This window comes from Psittacula echo (assembly GCF_963264785.1).
Source record: "Psittacula echo genome assembly, chromosome: Z".
NCBI classification, from domain to species: domain Eukaryota; kingdom Metazoa; phylum Chordata; class Aves; order Psittaciformes; family Psittacidae; genus Psittacula; species Psittacula echo.
In genome coordinates this window covers 11,607,650-11,628,040 of record NC_137742.1, presented here as the reverse complement: position 1 = coordinate 11,628,040, position 20,391 = coordinate 11,607,650, and the positions used below count along the sequence as shown (strand labels likewise).

At 56.7% G+C, this 20,391-nt stretch overlaps 1 protein-coding gene across 7 annotated transcripts in view; it reads left to right on the top strand.

The window, feature by feature from the left end:
* Window positions 1-20,391, top strand: part of STOML2 (stomatin like 2) — a 44,686-nt gene that overhangs the window by 21,604 nt on the left and 2,691 nt on the right. For 4 of the 7 annotated variants that reach the window (XR_013958748.1, XR_013958750.1, XR_013958751.1 and 1 more), the window contains 10 exons: window positions 7,979-8,071; window positions 8,670-8,871; window positions 10,675-11,933; window positions 13,445-13,503; window positions 13,746-13,842; window positions 14,339-14,497; window positions 15,577-15,645; window positions 16,511-16,716; window positions 17,005-17,469; window positions 19,276-19,355. Coding sequence is in view for 1 of the 7 variants with exons in the window: in XM_080637759.1 (XP_080493885.1) it covers window positions 18,308-18,358; window positions 19,276-19,428; window positions 19,717-19,816 (304 nt within the window). In the remaining 6 variants the exon portion in view is untranslated. Of the gene's footprint in view, window positions 1-2,317; window positions 2,390-7,978; window positions 8,072-8,669; window positions 8,872-10,674; window positions 11,934-13,444; window positions 13,504-13,745; window positions 13,843-14,338; window positions 14,498-15,576; window positions 15,646-16,510; window positions 16,717-17,004; window positions 17,470-18,247; window positions 18,359-19,275; window positions 19,429-19,716; window positions 19,817-20,391 lie in introns of those variants that run through there. The other 3 variants (XR_013958753.1, XR_013958749.1, XM_080637759.1) reach the window with 3 other exon arrangements.

Sequence of the window (20,391 nt, the reverse complement as noted above, 5' to 3'; positions counted from 1 at the left end):
GTTGCTGGTGCTGTTGGGATGCTGGGGATGACTCTGGCCCCCAGCCCTCCAGCTGGAAGGGCTCCAGGTTTATCTTCCCCTTGTCTGTTCCAGAGACAGTGGTGATTGCAGGGGCAGTCACCAGTAGCCTTTTTAAAGGCTCCAGCTGCCTGACCATCCTGAGCACATGGAGGCTGAGATGCGCCCAAAAGGCTGTCTGGAAAGAATTATTTGCTCTCAGTATTTTCTGTTTCTTTGCCAGCCTTTTATTCTCATGGCTGCTCTTTTCCTGATCCCGTCCTGCAAGGCTGGCTGCTGGCAGCCTTATCAGCCTTGTCCTCAGGAAAAATCTTTGGTCAGCAGTTTATTGTGTCTCCGAGCTTTGACCCTGCTGCCTGATGTTGCAGGAGCCTGTGTCTGGTGTGTGAGTGCTCAAAAGGGGTTTAGTGTTCACCCCATCCCGTGTGTGAGAGTAATAAACCAGAGCAAAGGGGGCTGCCTGTAGCCGTTGTGCCTGGGTAGAGCTGACCTGCAGCAGTAGCTACGCCTGCCTCCCTGTCTGTCAGAGGCTGGGACGATGTCCAGGCTCCCCAGATGCTTTTATGTGGGTTTTCGAGGTCTAGGACATTCCCATGAGCCTGTGTTAGTCTCCAAATCCCTTCCAAAGTTCTTCCTCTTAGCCTTTCCCTTGGTTTTCATTGATGCTGGGCTGCTGTCTCGCTCCAAGTCCTATGTGTTCTCCCTTCCTCGACAGTCCACTCATTACCCCATGATGCTCTTGGCAGTCTTGTGTCACTTGGATATCCCTGTTACACCACCTGAACACATCAAGAGGAGCAGAGACTGGTGGTCTGAACCAAGAGGCCCCTGGGGTCTGTTCGCAGCAGCAAAGGTGGAAACAGCAGCATCCCTGTGTGGCCAGGATGAGCTGATTCCTGGTAGTCCATGGAGAGCTCTCAGGTGTCTCCCTAAGATCAGGTCTCAGGGGACACCTCTGTCCCCAGCAGCACATCTGCCACCAAGGCTTAAGGTGTTTTGGACCCATCTGCTGTAGTTAAGCTGTTTTCTGATGTTTCTGAGCTTTGCGTGCTCCTGCAGAAGCAGCACAGCAAAGCATGGGCTGCACAGTGGCAGCGAGCAGTGCTTGCTCGGGGGCTTTTGCCTCTTGCAGGCACCAACGTGGGGGCTCATGTCCAGTGCATTGGGGTTGTCTGGGGTTGCATCTGCCTCTGGAGCCTGTCCCTGTCCACTACTGCTTCTGTGAAGACCCAGGATATGCCAGTGCCCTGGTGCTGTGTAGTCCCTGCAGGCTGCACACACCAGATAGCCCTGAGGACGCGTCCTCTCCAGCCTTCTCTTGACTCAAAGCACCCGCTGAGCCTTCGCTTCCTCCATATCCATGAAGCATACAGGTGCCAAGTGGGTTCCCCCTTCCATCTGGAGGGCATCCCTTAGCTGTGTGCATTGCTCATTGGCAGCCATGGTGGATGCACTGGGCAGAGGGCTCTGCTGTTGGTGGGGACACTGCAGGTGGTTCAGGGTGTGTGGACTGGGAGTTCTGCCAGTTTCATGGGATGAAATAAGAGCCAAACTATGTCTCCCAGTGCCCTGTGTATGGATGTGCTTACAGTCAGATGTGCCAGTCCCTTCTACCCCCTTGTTTCCTTTCAAAGGGGCTTGTGCACTTGTATATTTGCCTCCATTATGGGTAACAATACGCTTAGCTGACAGCTCTGACATCCTTCCCCTAATGCCAGTAGGATGTACCTCTCTCACCTTCAGTCCCATGGAAAGGAGAGACTTTCCATTTCCAAGACAAGGCACAGGGACTGAATTCATGGTGGAAATCCCCCTTTCCAGCGGCATCCCGCAGCTCTGTACACTCAAAGATGGACAAGGCCTCATCCTTATGTCCCGAATCCCTGCCCAGCCCCATGTCACCATTCTGGCCTGTGCTTGAGCCTCTCTAAACTGCTGCTGGGAAAGGAAGAGTTGAGTGGGTGAGCATGGCTCTGTGTGTGTGCGTGGTATCTCCTCCCTCTGTGACATGCAGATGTCTACCACGGGGAGTGGAAAAGATGCTGAATGTCCCCACAGCTGCAGCCTTATCTGCAGGCTGCAGCTTGGTAGCACCAAGCCCGAGGCCTGATGCCTGTGCCCAAGCACCTCCCTTGGAGGGCTTCTATGGTAAAAGGAAGCGTATCGCAAGAGGGGTTGTGGTGGGGACAGGCAGATCCTATGAGGCAGATGCTGCAAGCACAATCCTTGCTGCACTCGCCACCGCAGGCACTTCACCTGCTCCTTCTTCCCATCCATGGCTCTGGAGCCTGTGCCCGAAGGTGACTGGGAAATGCAGCATCCTTAGGACCTTCTCTGCTGCTCTGCGGTGCCCTGGTGACCATTTTGGGAGGTATGGAAAGGTGACAGTGCTGTGGGCTCTTCCAAATGGGCATCAGGGACTTGTTAGCGTGGTGTGTGCTAGGAGGATTGGGCTGGCAGAGCTGTATGGGGAAGGGATGGGAACAAATAGGATGCAAAGCCCAGCCGCCCTGTGAAGGATGTGGGGAAGGTGAAGTATCGTACATCTGGGATTGGGCAGTGTAGATAGCTACAGGGTCAGGGTACGAAAAGAGTTGTCTTGGTAAGGAGGAAAGATGGGGCTGTGGATGGCTGTGGTTGTATGTGGTGGTGACTGGAGAGGAGACAGCAGAGGTGGGAGCAAAAAGTGTCCCATCACTCAATTGCTGTGCTGTCTTCTCCCAGCTCGCACAGCATCACCTTGCTGCTGGAGCTCCCTGTCAGAGGCTGATATTTCTGTAACTGGCTCATAATGATGGAGAGCCGGCTGGGCTGTTCACACTTCCCACATAGTACGGCCTGGCACAGGGAGCTGATGAGATGGGAGTTACCAGCACGTGATTGCCTTTCCATTGGTGTTGAGTTAAACCAGTTGGGATAGGGTTCCCAGGGCTTCTGATTCAGACACCAGCCCCAGGGCATCACTCCTTTGGGGACATTAGATTAAAGGGACTGTTAATACTACATCACTCAGTGTGGTGGGGGTCTAGTCCTACTTAGACCTGGAGCGTGGCTCCCTCAGACAGATGTTCATATTGAACTCAGAAAATGATGTGCGTTGGTGCCTTGGTTGTGGCCAGAGACCCAGGCATCATGCAAGCACAGAGCAGAAGTGGTCCCTGCCCCTCTGCCAGGACCTGTTTGCCTTCTCATGGCCACCCTGTGACTGGCTGCACAGGCACATGGCTGTAATCACCAGTGGTGGAAAACTTTCCGTGGGTGGCAGTTGCCACCAAGGTCTGGAGCAGAGCAGCCGCTCTGTGCCCTCGCCCAGTGCCCAAGGTCCATGTCCCTCAGGACACTGCCCCTGGGGAGGGACAGGAGGATGGGAATGGAGCTGGCTGACACAGCCCTGTCCCTGGATGGCCGGGGGCTTATTTCACTCTGTGTGTATTCTTTGTTGCTCCGGAGTGATGCTGAGGCCACAGTACCGCTGCAAGGACCACACCACTGGCGTCCATAGGTTTCCCTGGTGGCAAAGCCCTGCAGGCTCAGTGCTCCTTCCCCCGGGAGCAGTGGTGTCAGCAGCAGATACCCCGAGGTGCAAACACACAGCTTTCCATGAAGCAGAGCCAGCCTGGAGGAATGTGTGGCCAGCTGTTGTCCTGGGTCTGGCTTGTGTCCTCCAGCACTTCCCACCCGGCTCTACCCAGGGGAGGGAAGCGGGGCTGGCCCACCCTCCGGGCTCCCTGCGCAGGGCAAGCGGGTACCACCTCGGGCTGAACAGCCACAGTGGAGCCCAGCAGCATCCTGCTGCCTCTGCAGGGATCCTCTTGGGCAGCGGAGTTTTCCCCACCCCCAGCTCTGCCGCTGCCTCTTTGTTTTCTGGCAGAAGCCTCTGTGCCTTTTCATTGCCGTTGAGGCGGCAAGCAGGAGCCTCTCCATGTGCCGTAAGCGCGCCTCGCCGGGAGCGTGATGCGGGATGGCAGCCCTGCCGGGACGGGCATCTCCCTCGCAGGGCTCAGAACCCACTCGGCACCTTCAGGGGTCTCCTTTCCATGGGCTGTTCCTCCGGTCGAGCGAGGCTTCGAGGTCACCGGTTTCCTCCTCGCAACCCCTCTCTTGCGCTGGCAGCGTTTCTGCACCTTGCCACAAGTGGAGTAAGTTGGGTGGGAAGGGGCCCGGTGCCCAGCTCGGCTCTGCTGCCGTCCTCCCTCGCCCTTGCTCCCTGCTGAGGAGGTACCTGAGATTAGAGGAGAAACAGAGGCTGCGGAGCCGGAGCCGGCGGTGGCTGAGGATTGCTTGTGCTGCGCCTGCCTCTCGGTGTATTTGATCTCTCGACTTCCAGCGGGGACTGAATTCCTGTGCTGGATTCTGAGCTCGGCTCTTGTGAAAGGATCCAATTATTTCAGGGCTTTGAGCATCTCCATTTGCTGCCCATATTTGCGGCGCCCGGGTCTGTGCTGGCTGGAATTCCAAGTGATTAACGTGGGCTGTGACATCCCTCCTAGGGGTGTTATCTCTGCTCGCTGTCCCCCACCGCCCCTCTCTTCCTCCTCCAGCAGCCAGCGAGCGAGACAGGCAGGCAGAGACAAAGGTCTGTCCTCAACCTGGGCTATCCTCTCCGTGAGCGGCTGCTGAATGGGATTTCCCTGCCCTGCCTGCTGCAGGTTTCCTGGGCTCGAAGGCTGGAGCTGGGCAGCCGAGGGCTGTATCGCTTGAGGTTTGATCCTGCTCTGGTGCTGGGTGGGCAGGGGGATGCTGCCTGCTTTGGAGAGCTGCCCGATTGTCATGCTGGATTTCAAGCTGCTTTTCATTCTTTGATTGTGCTTTCCTGGGAAGAGGGGCAGCGGAGCATGGAGGGGAGGCTTGGCTGGTGCGGAGGGTGGGTTGGACGTGGGGAAAAGCCATACACAGGTGGCTGTTGCATAGCAGGATCTGCCTGCAGACCCTGCGAGCCCCCGTTCCCAGCCGCGGGCTATTGTCAGCATCGCAGCCGGCACGTGGGGCACCGGGGCAAGGTGTGCGGAGCTGATCCATGCCAAGACGTGAGGCATCAGAGGGAGCAGGGGTGAGTCCCCAGCCCGGGAGCTCCGCTCCTGCTCCCCCAGCTCCCGGGAGAGGTTTCATTGTGTTATCCTGGCTCAGCCAAGCGGGAGGGCTCAGTCCCTGCGGCACCTGAGCGTGAGGCTGGGAGGCATTAACATTGCTGGGCAGACCTCAGCCCCTCAGGAGCCTGCGGCAGCCTGGAGACCCACCAAGGTACCCTGCGGAGAGGGCCCCCAGGGGCTTCTGCACCCCATGGGAGGAAGGGCAGAAGCAGCACCTCGCAATATGGACATGGGTGCTAAAGGGCAGAGGGAGGTGTTGGGTCTGTCTCTGTAGAAGCTGTTTCTAAAAGGTGGTTTATAGGAGCTCGCACTCCTGACACGGGCAATGCCTCTTGCCCCATCTTGGTCTTCTTCTCTATTGTCAGCACAGGGGCCAGCACTGAGCGAGGCTTTGTGGCTGCATAAATCTGGCACAGCAGGGGGCATCCTGAGGACCGCTAAAGAGCAGCACTTGCCCTTGAGTGAAACAGGGATGCTCCTTCCCTCTTCATCCTCCCTCCCTCTCTCAATCCCAGCAAGTGTGAGCTTCTTTCTCTTCAACCTGAATCACAGACATTGCCAGAGCCACGTCCACGTGGGCCACCTTTCCCTTCAGGCACAGCTTGCTCCTTGAGCATCTCTCTAACCAGCTTCTCTGCAGGATTACCACCTCTTCTAGGCACGGTGCTGGAGGTAGTCCGTGTCCCCAGTCTCACATGTCTCTCTCCTCATGGTGGTATACCTGGTCTCTCATGCTGTGGGGAAACCCTTCTCTGGTGGCAGCATTGCTGCTAGTGCTGCCATTCTTCAGGGTTGTAATGGAAACTTTCTGCCTGCTGGCACTTCTCAAGCTCTGCTCTTAGCCTGTGCCAGTGAGCTTCTGGGTTTGCACTTGCGCTGGTTAGATTTCCTTCCTTCTCCTTGGGTTCAGATAGAACCAACAGAGCTGCGATTTATCCTCCAGGCAGTCTGTTTCCAGCAGCTTCTATTGCCTCTTCTCTTGCCTTGTGCTCTGCTTGCACCAAGGGTGATTATTTGCCCTCTTGTAATGACTGCCCCTCTCCTTCTTGGCTGTGTGGTTCCTGCTGGGCTGGCATAATATGGTGCAGCCCCTTGTCCTAGGTGAGCACACTGCTGCCTAGTGCTAGCATCACCTGGTGAGGGGTGTTGAGATCTCAGCTGGGATGGATTTATAGTGCCTCAGCCCCTCCTCATGGACCCATTCTTCTGAAAGGCAGCTGCTGCTCGGGAGCAAAGGTCTGTGGCTGCAGAGGGACAAAGAAAGAACACAGGTGAAACCACTTACTTGTCCCAGCATAGACACGCACAGGAAGGATGTGGCTTTCTCCTTCTGCACTGTGCTGACTCTTGCTGCCGGTGCTGATGTTGCTTCCCAGTGGTTGACTGTGCCATGCAAATGCAGTACCAGTCTCCCCCAGGGATAGAGGAGGGAAGCAGGAGCCTTCCAGGCAAGCAGAGCACAGCCTGTCATCACCTTGGTGTCTGCCCATTTGGGCACTCAATTGCTTTTCTACCTGCCCTGGTACAGGCCCCATGTAGGGTGCCATGAGCAGCCGATCTTTTACAAAGGGTTTTTGCTGAGGTTTTGGACCAGAGGTTTATGGTATTGATTTCCCCTGCTGCAAGTGCTCCTCAGGAGCTGGTGTATTGTGTTTCTGTTGTGGTTGGTCACTAGCAGTGCCTTTCCCATCTGTCCTGGGTTCAGCTGTAACAGCTATTATTCTCCTTTCAGTAGCTGGTGCAGGGCTGTGTTTTGGTTTCAGCCTAGGAACAACACTGATAACACACGGATGTTTTAGCTGTTGCTCAGTAATGTTTACCCTGATCAAGGACTTTTCAGTCTGTCACGCTCTGCCAGGGAGGAGGGGAAGCCAGGAGGGAGCAGAGGACCCCTGACCCAAACTAGCCAAAGGGGTATTCCATACCACAGCACGTCATGCCCAGTGTAGAAACTGGGGGGCAGTTACCCAGAAGGGCTAGATCACTGCTTGGGTTGGGCTGGGTATCAGTCAGTGGGTGGTGAGCAATTGTATTGTGAATCGCTGCTGTTTATTGGGTTTTATCCTTTCCCCTTTTAGTTTCATATTCTCTCCCCTTGTTATTTCCCTTATCATTATTAGTATTAGTAGTTTTACATTATACTTTAGTTACTAGACTGTTCTTATCTCAACCCGTTGGATTTACATTCTTTCAGTTCTCCTCCCCATCCCACCCAAAGTGGGAGGGAGGAAAGGGGAGGATGAGCGAGCATCTGCGTAGTTCTGAGTTACCAGCTGGGTTTAAACTACGACACCAGCAGTGTTGGTGATGCCTTTTGGGCTGGCTGACTTTGAGCATGCCTGTCTGATGATTACAAATCCTGTTGAGAATGTAACAAAAGAACAGCCCATTTCCTGGTGCAGGTGAGGTCAGGCAGCGAGCACAGTGAGTGACCGTACTGAAGCTGTCTTCACACCTGCAGGATGACGGGAAGCGGAACTGGAGCATGCTACCAGAAAGGGGCTGCACTTGGGTGATCAGTGCCTTTGAGCATCCCTTCAGGGATTTTGATCATCTGCCTGGCCCTGCTGTTTCCAGCCTTGAGCAGTGCTTGGTGCTGGGGTGGGATGCCCAGTGGGACCAACGGTGGCTTGGCTCTGGATGGCCGCTACAGTGAGCACCACACTGAGGCCGCAGGGGAAGGGAGGGCACAATCCCCAGGATGGGCAGCATTTCCTCTTTCCCATGGAGGTTCCTGGGCCATCAGAGCTCATGGGCTGCCCCTGCCACAGCGGGGCTGATCGTGGAGTGCCTGAGGGCTCCTGCCCACCCTGAGGGTGTTGTACCACAACCTGCTGCCCAAGCTGACTCTCTTCCTTGCCTTCTTCCAGGCATCAAAGCTGCGGTGCTGATGGATTGTGACTGCAGGGGAGCTGTGTTGAATCTGCAAATCTCTGTTGTGCATCAAGGACACATCTGAGCAGGTGAGTGCTGTGCACATGAAAGGACTTCTGTCTTTGAGCTGGGGGAAGCTGGTGGGGGGCTGTCATGGCTCAGGGCTGTCAGGCTCCTGGTTTCTGCCTTCCCTGCCAGGCATCTCAAACTGGAAGAAAACGTTTGCAAAGTTCTTCTTGTTTGTAGGGCCAGAAAGCGCCCTTTGATGTTGTGGGTGCAAGAGGCAGGAGGTGGACATGAGACCAGCAGCTAGCTGGAGGCCTAGAGGTTGCTGGTGATCTGCAGTGTCTTGGGAAGCAAGGCATGAAGTGGTTGCTAGAGCAGGCATCTGTTCATATGCACAGCGTTTATACAGGAAGGCATGCAAAAGGGATGTAAAACATGAGCCAGGTATGAGAGTTCACAGCTTAGCTTGAAGTATTTGTGGTTTAAATGGAAATCAGGGTGATAGCACTGCCTGAGATGGCCAAGATGTATGTGGCCTTTGGGTTTGGGATGCTGGGAAAGACTGAGCCTCAATGCTGCCTTCTTTGTCTGTGTGACCCTGCAAACAGGCGTCACCCTCCTGCCCCTCTGGAAAGCATCTGAACCACCCCAGCTCTGCATCTCCTGCTTTCCTTCCCTCAGAGCCACTGTGGAAACCGAAGAGCTGGAGAGGACAGTGTGGCAGTTCAGAGGCACACCGTGATGGTGGGAGCCATTCCACGGCAGCCACGCCGCTTCTGGGGGGTGCCTGGCTGGCTGGTGTCTTCAGCTAATTGTGCCAACAGCCACCCCCTGCGGGACAGGGAAGTTAATCCGGAGCAACCTGCGGTTCTGCTGCAGAGAGGTGAGTGTGGGGCAGCCAGGACAGGCTGCACCGTGGGGTTACACAGAGGGGATATCTGGAGGTGATCTGGTCCCTCTGCTCAAGCAAGGCCACCCAGAGCCAGTGCCCAGGACCATGTCCAGACAGCTTTTGAATGTCTCATAGAATCACAGAATGGTTTGTGTTGGAAGGGACCTTAAAGCTCATCCAGTTCCAACCCCCTGTCACAGGCAGGGACACCTTCCACTAGACCAGGTTGCTCCAAGCCCCATCCAGCCTGGCCTTGAACACTACCAGGGATGGGGCAGCCACAGCTTCTCTGGCACCCTGTGCCAGTGCCTCAGCACCCTCACTTCTTAGGAAGAAGTGGTGAGAAGAACTTCTTAAACTCCTAAGTTCTTAGAAGAATTTCTGCCTAAGAGCTCATCTCAGTCTCCCCTCTGCCAGTTCAAAGCCATTCCCCTTGCCCTGTCCCTCCAGGCCCTTGTCCAAAGCCCCTCTCCAGCTTTCCTGTAGCCCCTTTAGGCACTGGAGCTGCTCTAAGGTCTCCCCTTCAGGAGCCTTCTCTTCTCCAGGCTGAACCAACCCAGCTCTCTCAGCGTGGCTCCAGAGCAGAGCTGCTCCAGCCCTCAGAGCATCTCCACGGTCTCCTCTGGACTCGCTCCAACAGCTCCACATCCCTCTTGTGTTGTGAACTTAGAGCTGGAGTCTCCAAGGATGGAGATTCCACATCCTCTCTAGGTAGCCTGTTGCAGTGTTTGGTCATGCTCCCAATACAGAGAATGTTTCCTGATGTTCAGACAGAACCTCCTGTGTTCCAGTGCCTTCTGCCTCTGGTCCCATCACTGGACATGACTAGGAAAAACCTGGCTCTATCTTCATTGCACCTTCCCTTCAAGAATTTATATCCAGCCTGCCCTGCCACTTTCCCATCCCCATCAAGGTGGAGTCAAAATACCACGCACAGCCTGAACCAGATAGCCTTGACCCACTCAGAGAGCTGATTTCCCTGTTGCTCACCTGCCCCTAAGCCTTTGCTCCACAAGAGCAGGCAAAGCTGTGTGGACAAAGGGCAGAGCTGCCACAGGCAGTTTGTCAGGCTCTGCAGTGACTTGTGCTGCATCTCCTCAGCTCCTGCAGCCATTTCAGTACTTATCATGCCAGAAAACTCGTGGTCAGGATCCTCACAGCTCTCAGACTGGGCTGAAAATCAGAAGTGAGGGGCTATGCCTCATGGGGGAGGTCAGACCCTCAGGGCAGGAGCCCATGGTGGGTTCTGCAGCCCCTGGTACCACCCAGATGCTAGCTGAGGTGGTGGAGGCCCCTGCTCCAAGGTGGCAGAGATAACTGTGATGTTATGCCAGGTTCCTGTCCTATGTGTGGGGGGTACAGCCCTGCCTAGGTCAGCTCATGTGGCCAGGACAGGCCTTCTTGTCGAGCACGGGGAGACCTTGTTGCTGTTTCCCAAAGGGGTGATTACAGGCCGGAGCCCCTGGGACTGATCTGACTTGCCTGACTCCTGCTCCCTGGAACAGTGCAAGCACGTCCCTGGCAGAGGGCAGGCTTCCTTCTCCCCACTTGTCCGGGCTTGTCCCTCATAGTCCCCAGCCTCCTCTGTGTGCCCAGGCTGGGGAGGAAGTGCTGGTCCTGCAGATGGGTGGCGCTGCAGGAGAGCCACAGCACCCTGGTTGCTCTTCCCTTTCCGGGAGCGGCGGTGGGGCTGTGCAAGGTCCTGTCTGTGCCCCTGTAGGTCCCTCATGACCAAAAGCCCAAATGAGCACAGTATCCGAGGCTGACTCCCATCCTCCTGCTCTCTCTTTCCAGATGCTGTGCTGCAGTGTATCCTATAGTGGAGGGCTCACCCACGCATCCTGAGTGAGGGGAGGTCCAGCTCCCACCCCTGTCCTCATACCCTGACCTGTGGCACTTTACAGTCTCCCTTCTGCTACTGCATGGGCTGTTGTGACTCCGGCTCCGCTCGGGGTCCAGGCAAGTGAGGCTCCATGCGGCACATCCACGCGGAGACGTCCCTGCCCCCGGAGCGCAGTGCAGACCCCAGCCTGCCCCAGCCCAGTGGAGAGGCACCCTTGGAGGCTTCCTCGCAGCACTGCACCCACCGCAGCATCCTCATGGGCTACAACGAGACAGAGATCAAGCGCCAGAAGGTTTATCAGGTCTCTATCTTCTCGCATCTCTCCAGCTCCTCGGGGAGCGCAGAGCAGCAGGCAGGCAGCCGGACGGCTGTCAAAAGGGGATACCCCGAGCAGCGAACTACAGAGGGAGGGCGAGACCCCAGACGAACTCAATGGGGTGTCGGAGGGGTGGATGGCAAATGCGATGTGGACCCTGGGCAGGCTTGCCTGGATGATGATGATACCTTTGAGGATGGTCTGTTGGTGGAGGAGCTCTCCCTGTGCGGCTCTGCACAGCACTTCTCCCACAGCGGGCTGCGGGTAGTGGAGCACCGGTGTGAGAGCAGCCCTATCCACAGCCCCAAGGCCAGCAGAGAGGACAAGTTGCAGGATGTCTCCTCTTCCTCCTGGCCCCAGCACATTGCCTGCAGTACTTTGCACACGAGAGACGATTGCCTTGTCTCTTCTGGGGATCAGCCCATAGACTATGGGCAGAATGGAGAGCGGGCAAGTGGCCACAGCTTACTTCACCTTGATTTGCACAATATTGCACACACAGCCCGGCTGGACTCTGGTGGGAAGGAAGAGAAGTTGGAGAGCAGCCCGGCACACAGCAGCAGGGCTAGTGGAGAAGAGGGATGCTCAGCAGTGCCCAATGGGTGCAAGGAGCCAGCAGCTCCACAGACAGCACTCGGCCCTGAGCCCAGCAACCTGGGCTCCCTGGACAAGACACCCTGTGGGAGCAGCCAGTTCAGTGCCAGCAGCTGCCCAGCCAAGAGGAAGCTGCTGCCCGCTGGTGAGGCTGTGGCCGAGTCCTGCTCCGAGGATGAGAGCCTGTCCCCACCAGTAAGGAAGAAGAGGGTCCTGCCGTGCCATCCTGTGCCCACAGCCTGCCGCAGCACTGATGCCAAGGGGGCTCCTTTCTGGAATCACCTGCTTCCCACAGCCAAGGTGAGCATCATTCATGGGGGGAATGCAGGGAATGACCTGAGGACACCCTTAGCTTAGCGCTGTCCTCATGGCAGTGTGGGCCACTGTGGCACCATGGCCTGACTGTCTCAGTGCGGCAGCACTGGTGTGAGCAAGGCAGCTCACACACAGTCTGTAGGTTATCATCAGCTTCTGACGCCTTGGAGTTGCTGCATCCTCTGCTTGCATCCAGCCCTTTAGCCTGGAGAGCCTTGCTCGGACAGGACATGAACCCCCGTGACACATGGACAGATAGCATGGGGCCACACTCACTATTGACAGCTTCGGGCTAAGCTGGACTCACCAGAAGGCTTGGGAAGAGTGGCTATCCTCTGCCTACATGATGATGGAGAAAGCAGAGGTGTGGGATGGCTTGGGTCCCTGGCCATGATATCCATCAGGACAGGGGTTTGGTGGCAGGGAGCGGGACTGGACATGCTCTCACCAAGGAGCGTGAGCGCCAGTGCTGTGTGCAGAGATGCCACTGTCTTTTCCGTGGCTCTGGGATGCACATGGCATAGCCCCAGGGTGCCACCAGCTCTCGGAAACGGGGCAGACTCCAGAGGTTTGCAACCAGCCTGGCAGCCAAGGAGCTGCCTTTGACTCCTCCCTGCTTACCCACCGCTCCTGACCAGCTCCTTGCCCTCACTGTGTGCTGCTGGATGAGGCTGCAGCAGGCTTATACCAGAGCTGGCACACTCCTCTCTTTCCCTGGGGCATCCCACAGTGCTGGCAACCCCTGGAGGGCCCAACAGCAGAGCTTCCCTGGCTTGGAGCTGGGATACACCATCCATGGGACACAGCTCCATCACTGCCCGTGTGCCCTTTGTGGTGCCTGTCCCCCAGCCCCGCTGCCCCCAGCACTGCCCTCCAGCAGCTTCCCTCGGTTTTCCTGCCTGGTCATGCCAGCCAGCGCCATCATCCCTTTGTGTTGTGCTGCCCTTTGTGTGGCTTCCAGAAGGGAAAACCCCTGAAAAGGGGATGTCTTTAAAAGGAGGCTGCAGTGTGGCTCTGGCTTTAACCCCACACCCTAAAGCTGTAGGGGTCTGGGGTGGGCATCACGACCCCCTGCCTGGTGGCACTACTTTGCATGAATCTCCGGGGGACAGGACTGTTCCTGGGCTGGTCAGGGAGCTTCATTGTACGTGTTACCATTCCCTGGGAGGTACAAGGGGTGTCACTGCATGGCTCTTATGGGGGTGTCTTGTCACTGGGGCTGGTCCCAAGACCTGCTTTGCAAGGTGGGAGTTGTGTGATGCACCCTCAGCTTGGATACCAACACCTTCATCCCCAGCAGAGCCACTCTGGGGTTTGAGCAGCTGCATGTCCCCACCAGACACCCCACCCCTGCAGAGGCCAGAGGCAGCTCCCCATGGATGAGAGCCTGTCCCATCCTCCTGGAGCTGTGAGGCAAGGCAAGGGTTGATGGCACCTCCCAGGGTCAGTCCCTGGTTGCTGCCCTAAAGTGGTTCTCACTTCTGTGCCCCCTCCAGAGCTCTGTGGACTGTACTGCAGTTGGGAGGAGGCTGAAGAGCGAGCTGCGCCTCAAATCGTGAGTGTCCTGGCAGCCCTGTGGGATGGACATGGGGGCTTGGGATGCCCGGACACCCCAGCACCCTGCAGCCCCATGGGAGGTTCAGGCTATGGGGCGGTGGGGAGTTTCTTCTGCTCCTGAGGGGTAGGAAAAGGTGTGTTTAACTTCCACCAAAGAAAGGTACTGGGGATGTGGAGAAGGATCCCCAGGGACATGGGCAGCTTTCCAGTCCGACACAAATGTTCTCTCCTGTTTCAAAGGCGACATCTCCGGAGCAGCCTCCGGAGGGGCACCAGGTCCACCTCAGCGCCCTGGGCCACCACCACCATCAGCCATGCTCTGCTTGGCAACTTTGAGGTAACAGCACCCACCCAGGGGCTCCAGGCTAGGCTGGTGATGGGCATGAGAGGCTGAACCTGACCAGAGCCCTGGTGTGGGGCTGGGCTGAGTGTCCCCAAAGCCTTGTTGTGGTTTAAGCCCAGCGGCAACTGAGCACCATGCAGCCACTTGCTCACTTCTCACTCCCCTCTCCCTCGCAGGGTGGGATGGGGAGGAGAATCATAGGAAGGTAAAACCTGCGAGTTCAGATAAGAACAGTTTGATAATTGAAATAAAGTGAAATAAAGGGTACCTGGACCCTGCTGAGATAGCTGCTGCTCTTCCTGCTTCTCTGTGTGAGGTGGATGGCTTTGTGTCAGAGGGAGCAGCCGTGGCCCCTTACAGGTAGTGTCTGGACACATGAGAGCAAGCAGAGTTGTAGTTGCAGCAGGGATGGGGGTGATCTCACCTGCCGCTTTGAGGCGAGAGGCAGGGCTGGTGTTTGAGTGTCCCTAACACCCCCTTCCTCTCTCAGGAGTCCATCCTGAAAGGGCGCTTTGCACCGTCGGGGAGGATCGAGGGGTTCACAGCAGAGATTGGTGCCAGTGGCTCCTACTGCCCCCAGCACGCCACGCTGCCCGTTGATGTCACCTACTTCGATGTCTCCGAACACAGCGCGCCCTCGCCTTTCCTGGTATGCAGATGAGGAAGGGCTGGGACCATGGGGGAGATGAGTGGGGGCTGTACCCGGGCACCAGGAACCTGCGGATGCACCTCTCTGGATAGCATGGATCAAGCCACCGCCTGCCTGAGAAGACCACCAGCTGTGCTGGGAGCAGTGCTTAACCCACAAGAGCAAAGAGGGAAAGAAGAGGGAACCTCTCGCAGTGTAGTGGTTTAAACCCAGATGGTAACTCAGAACCATACAGCCACTCACTTGCTCCCCCTTCTTCCCTCCCACCTCTGGGTGGAATGGGGAGGAGAATTGAAAGAATGTAAACCCCACAGGTTGAGATAAGAACAGTCCAGGAACTAAGGCATAATCTAAAACTACTAGTACTACTAATGATGATGATGGTAATAATAATGATGATGATAATAGAAATAATTATAATGATGATAATAATAATAGAAGAAAATAACTAGGAGAGAGAATATAAAACTAAAAAGGGAAAGGAAAAAACCCAATGAACACAAGTGATGCCCAATACAACTGCTCACCATCCACCGAGCGATACCCAGCCCAACCCAAGCAGTGATCTGCCCTTTGGGTGACCCTTCCCAGTTTCTATACTGGGCATGATGAGCTGTGGTACAGAATACCCCTTTGGCTACTTTGGATCGGGTGTCTGTCTCTGCTCCCTTCTGGCTGCTTACAGCACTGGCAGTGCATGAGACTGAAAAGTCCTCAATCAGAATAAACACTACTTGGCAACAACCAAAACATCCATGTGTTATCAGTGTCGTTGTTCTCAGACTGAAGCCAAAACACAGCCCTGCACCAGATACTGGAAGTATAAAAAAACCCCTGTTACAGCTAAAACCAGGACATGCAGGCACAGTAACAGGCAGGCTGCTGCCCAGCCGTATCATGGCTGTTGCTTCTCCATAACCTCTGTATTGCTGCTTGTTTGTCCCCTGGTTTGAAGAAGGGCTGAGATGGGCATCCTTGCTGCCTTGTGCCAGGCGTTCCCAGCAAGAGGAGCTCTTAGCCCCATGCTGGGCTTCCAGCGAGGTTTCTCCCTCTCTCACACACTGTTTCTTTTGCCCCAGGGAGTGATTGACTTGGAGGCCTTGGGAAAGAAGGGTTACAGTGTCCCCAAAGCTGGAACCATCCAAGTGGTGAGTCCTTCCCTGGCCTCCTCCCTCCCCTCCCCTCTCCTCTCCTTTCTTCTCTCTTCTCTCTCTTCTCCCCTTCTCTCCCCTACCCTCTCCCCTCTTCTCTCCCCTCTCCCCTCTCCTCTCCACGGCAGTGGGGAGGGCAATGGTTGGGCTCTGCTTGCCCCCCCCCGGGTGGATGTACTCCATCACATTGTTTGGCAGGGCAGCAGTCAGAAAGCTTGTGCAGAGGTGGTAGTCTGCCTACAAGAAATCTGGAGAGGGACTTTTTAGAGAGAAATGTTCTAGTAATAGCACAAGGGGGAATGGCTTTAAACTGACACAGGAGATTTAGGTTAGATATAAGGAAGAAGTTCTTCCCTGTGAGGATGCTGAGGCGCTGTGAGAGAAGCTGTGGTTGCCCCATCCCTGGCAGGGTTCAAGGCCAGGTTGGATGGGGCTTGGAGCAACCTGGTCTAGTGGAAGGTGTCCCTGCCCATGGCAGGGGGTTGGAACTGGGTGAGCTTAAGTCCCTTCCAGCCCAAACCATTCTGTGCTTCTGTGATATGTGGTCACCTAGAAAGTACAACAGAGGTGAGCATGGGGTCCTTGCGGTGCTGGCAGGGAGACAAGGTGATGGGAGATGCAGGGAAGGAGGAAGATGGTGAGGAGGGACAGGATCTTGTGCAGTGGGGATGGAATGCGATGCGATCACAGGAGTGGAGGTGGGTGGAAAGGACTGACCTGTGGGCTCAGGCTATGCCCTCTGGGGCTGGTGCGGGGCTTTCTGGACCCTTGGTGCTGGTGCTGGCCGCAGATACCCCAGCCCTGCCCTGTGGATCCATCCCTATATCCTTCCCAATCTCACTCCCTACCCCTTTCCCCCCAGACCTTATTTAACCCCAACAAGACTGTGGTGAAGATGTTCTTGGTGACATACGACTTCCAGGACATGCCTGCCAACCACATGACCTTCCTACGCCACCGCATCTTCCTGGTGCCCGTGGGGGAGGAAGAAGGGGCCACCATGGCCCCCAGGGACCCATCAGGCACCAGCCCACCGCGCAGGGTCCTGTGCTACCTGATGCACCTAAGGTAGGGCATGGAGGGATGCGTGCCCCACGGTCACCCCATGGCTCCGCACCCATGTGTCCCTGTCTCCGCAAAGCCTGCAGCTCAAAGCAAGGGGGATGGCAGGCTGAGACCCTCCCCTGGACCTGGAGAGGAGCAGGGACCCTGCCCAAGGGTCTCTGTCCCTCTGAATGCAACTGGAGCATGGTCACCTTGACCAGGGGTTAAAGGAGGTGAGGGGATTGTGCCTCCCACCGAAGCTGTCCTGCTCATGCCCGGTACCCTGACGTCCCTGTTCTTGTCTCCACGCAGGTTTCACAGCTCCAAGTCAGGGAAGATCTACCTTCATGACGACATCCGGCTGCTTTTCTCCCGCAAGTCCATCGAGGTTGACTCGGGCATCCCCTATGAACTGAAATCCTTCACGGAGATGCCGAGGAACCCCTGCTACTCACCCCGGGCCTGACCTTCTGCACCCTCCAGAGCCACTGGAGAGCCTCCAGCCCAGCACTTTGGGCAGTGATGAGTGAAGGGCCAGCAAGCAAGCACTGCCTTGAAGTATCACCTGCCCCAAGTGCTGCCGTGCAGGGCTGGCATTACCAACCAGGCTTGTGGAGCAGCCCTGGCATTCCAAGGACATGGCCGAGCCCTTCTGGCAGCGCTGCTCCCACCTGGGACACTTGGCTGTAGCTGTGGGGGGAGTGAAGAGTTGTGCTGGGGGCTCCGGGTGAGGCTGCCCTCGCTGGCCCCAGGATTGGGAGCAGGAAGTGTGGAAGAGTTTGTATTTATTAGTATTTATTGTTGCTGGGAGCTCAGAGGAGGCTTGTGCTGAGGGTCAGAGGTGCTGTGCTGTTCTTCTCCCCATCCCGTCGGTGATGGATGAGGCCCCCGGCAGCGCAGGGCTTGGAGCAGGGATCATGAGGGTGGCTGGGGATGGGGAGGGTGAATGGGGATGTGGATGCTGTGGAAGAGGGGGTGACCCACCACCAGCCATGGTGCAACTCCTGCACTGGGGCTGTGCTAAACCCCTCCGAGAGGCTGAGGCCTGCTGGGCACGGGAGGGAAGGAGCAGCCTGAGGAGGCTGGGGCCTGTCGCCTGGCCCCTTTTAGGCCAAGCCAGACCCCAAAGGGGTTGTGGCTGGAACCGGTGGTCATTGCTGTGGTCCTTGGGCAAGGAGACATGGATGGGGGCCTGGGCTCTGCGGATGTGGGGTCTGCGGTGAGGTGGAGATTGCCAAAGAACCGGGGCCTTGCACCTCTGTATGATGCGTGGCAGGGACGTGGGGCAGCGCTGGAGGGTGCTGGAAGGCGGTCAGGAGCCCTGGGTAGTCCCTGGGGAGAGGGGACATCAACCATGAGTCGGGACGGACCTTCATGAGGGGTTTTGGGGATACATGGAGCAAGGCGAGCTCCCCGTGTTTGAGTCTAAGTTAATAAACAGTTTGGAAACCGATCCCGGTCCCGGCTCCTGCCGCCGGAACCAGCGGCAGCGGCCACCGCGGCGGCCCGGGCGGTGCACACGGAAGGGGGGGCGGTGGCTCCCGAAGGCCTTCCGGGGCGGTGGGGCAGCGCGGCGGGGCGGAAGGGAAGGGAAGGAGGGCGAGCGGCTGGAGCGATGCTGGCGCGGGCCGCGCTCCGGGCCGCGCCAGGCCTCGGGCTGCTGCAGGTGAGGCCGCGGGCGGTGCAGAGGAGGCCTGGGGGTGAATGGGCACGGGGGGGAGCGGGCGTGGGGAGCGGTGGGGTGGGGTATAGGGGCCGGGAGGGCTGAAAGGTTAAGTGGGGAGAGCTGAGGGAGCCCCCGGGGGGAAGCGGGTCCTGGAGCGGGGCAGGAGATGGGGAGGGACAGGGGAAATGGGGTGGGAGGATGGGTCTGACCAGGGAGGCCGCATGGCAGCCCTCGGGTGCCTGAGGGGGGCTGGCTGCAAGGGTGCTGAGAGGGACTCTTCATCAGGGACTGTAGTGTTAGGACAAGGGGTGATGGGTTCAAACAGGGGAGATTCGGGTTAATTATAAGGAAGAAGTTCTTCCCTGTGAGGGTGCTGAGGCGCTGGCACAGGGTGCCCAGAGACGCGGTGGCTGCCCCATCCCAGGCAGTGTTCAAGGCCAGGCTGGACGGGGCTTGGAGCAACCTGGCCTAGTGTGAGGTGCCCCTGCCCATGACAGGAGGTTGGAACTGAGTGATCTTAAGGTCCCTTCCAACCCAGACCATTCTGTTTTTAGGGTACAGTGGCTGAGTGGGGCAGAAGAGACCCCCACACACCCCGACTGTGTCAGAGAGGCATTATTCCTCCCCCAGAGTGGGGATGTGAGGAAAGGGGGGACATGGAGAAAGCTCCAGCATGGGGGTGAGCCCCCCATGCCTGCGGGGACAGCCCAGGGACACTCACACTGGCTCTGGGGCCCAGGTCTGAGCCCTGTGGGGGCAGCCCATGTTCCTCACACAGCATGGGTGGGCTTGTTGGGGGAATCAGAGCTGCCCTGGTGTATTAGGGCTATAAGCAGTGATCCCAGATGGGAAAGAAGGGGTGGTGCAGGGCTCTGAGGTGCAGCCGGTCTCAATCCCATTCTTTCTCCTTCCTGCAGCGTTCCCATCAGCTGAAGCGTGCAGCGTGGCTGGCCCCAGCTCCGCACCGCTTGAACTCCAGCCTGCCTATGAATATTGGGGTGCTCTTTGTGCCACAGCAAGAGGCTTGGGTGGTGGAGAGGATGGGCAAGTTCCACCGAATCCTAGAGCCTGTAAGGAGACGCTTTTCTCCTCTTCTGGATTCTGCAGGTTCCTAAAGCTGTGCGAGGATTCGGGGGTTCCAAGCTTATTCTTCCAGATCTGTCTGTAGGCTAATTTCCCTTGGTGGGGTGTTGAAAGCGCTGAGAAACCTAAGTTTCCTCCATATGTAAAGCATGTTTGTTCTGCCTGCGGTATCTGCAGCTTGTAGCATACTTAGACTTTGTTTGTACAGCTTTTTGTTGGGGGGAAAAAGAGAACAGATTAGAGGGCTCAGCCATCTAATCCCACCCTTTTCCCAGGGTTTGAACTTCCTCATCCCTTTGCTGGATCGGATTCGTTATGTGCAGAGTCTCAAAGAAATCGTCATTAACGTCCCGGAGCAGTCAGCTGTCACCCTGGGTAAGGAACAGCTTCTGTGTCCTGCCACTTTCCTGCTGCTGCGCCTGGGGAAAGCAGGGGATGGTGTGGGGACAAGTGGAAATGGCCCAGGCTCCTGCAGTCAGCCCTGTTGCTGGGTTATACTGCTGGTGCTGAGCAGGGACCAGCAGTATAGCCAACTGCAATATAGCAGGACCCAGGAGGTCCTGACTGCCCTCTTGGGCTGCAGCTGCCTCTTTGTGCTGGGTTGAATGTACTAAGGTAGCAACCTGGTTTTTAGATGTGTTTCTGTCTTGCACCACAAAAACCCCTCTGTGTTTCTGAAAAAAAGATTTCAAATCAGGTTAATGGGCAGCTCTGTTAAAATTCTAGTGTTACGGTTTTGTTTTGTCTTGTTTTTCTTCTGTTTTTGTTTTTATGAAGGTAACTAGGGCATGGAATGTCTTGCTCTGGAAACATGAGACTTCTTGTGTATTAGAACAGTCGATATACAGTGTTTTCTGAGGCACGTGCTTGTTGCAAAGCCTCTTAGATAAGGAGATCTGTTTTCAGCAAGTCCCTCTTCTGTGCCTTGCTCCTTACACCAGGAAGGAGAG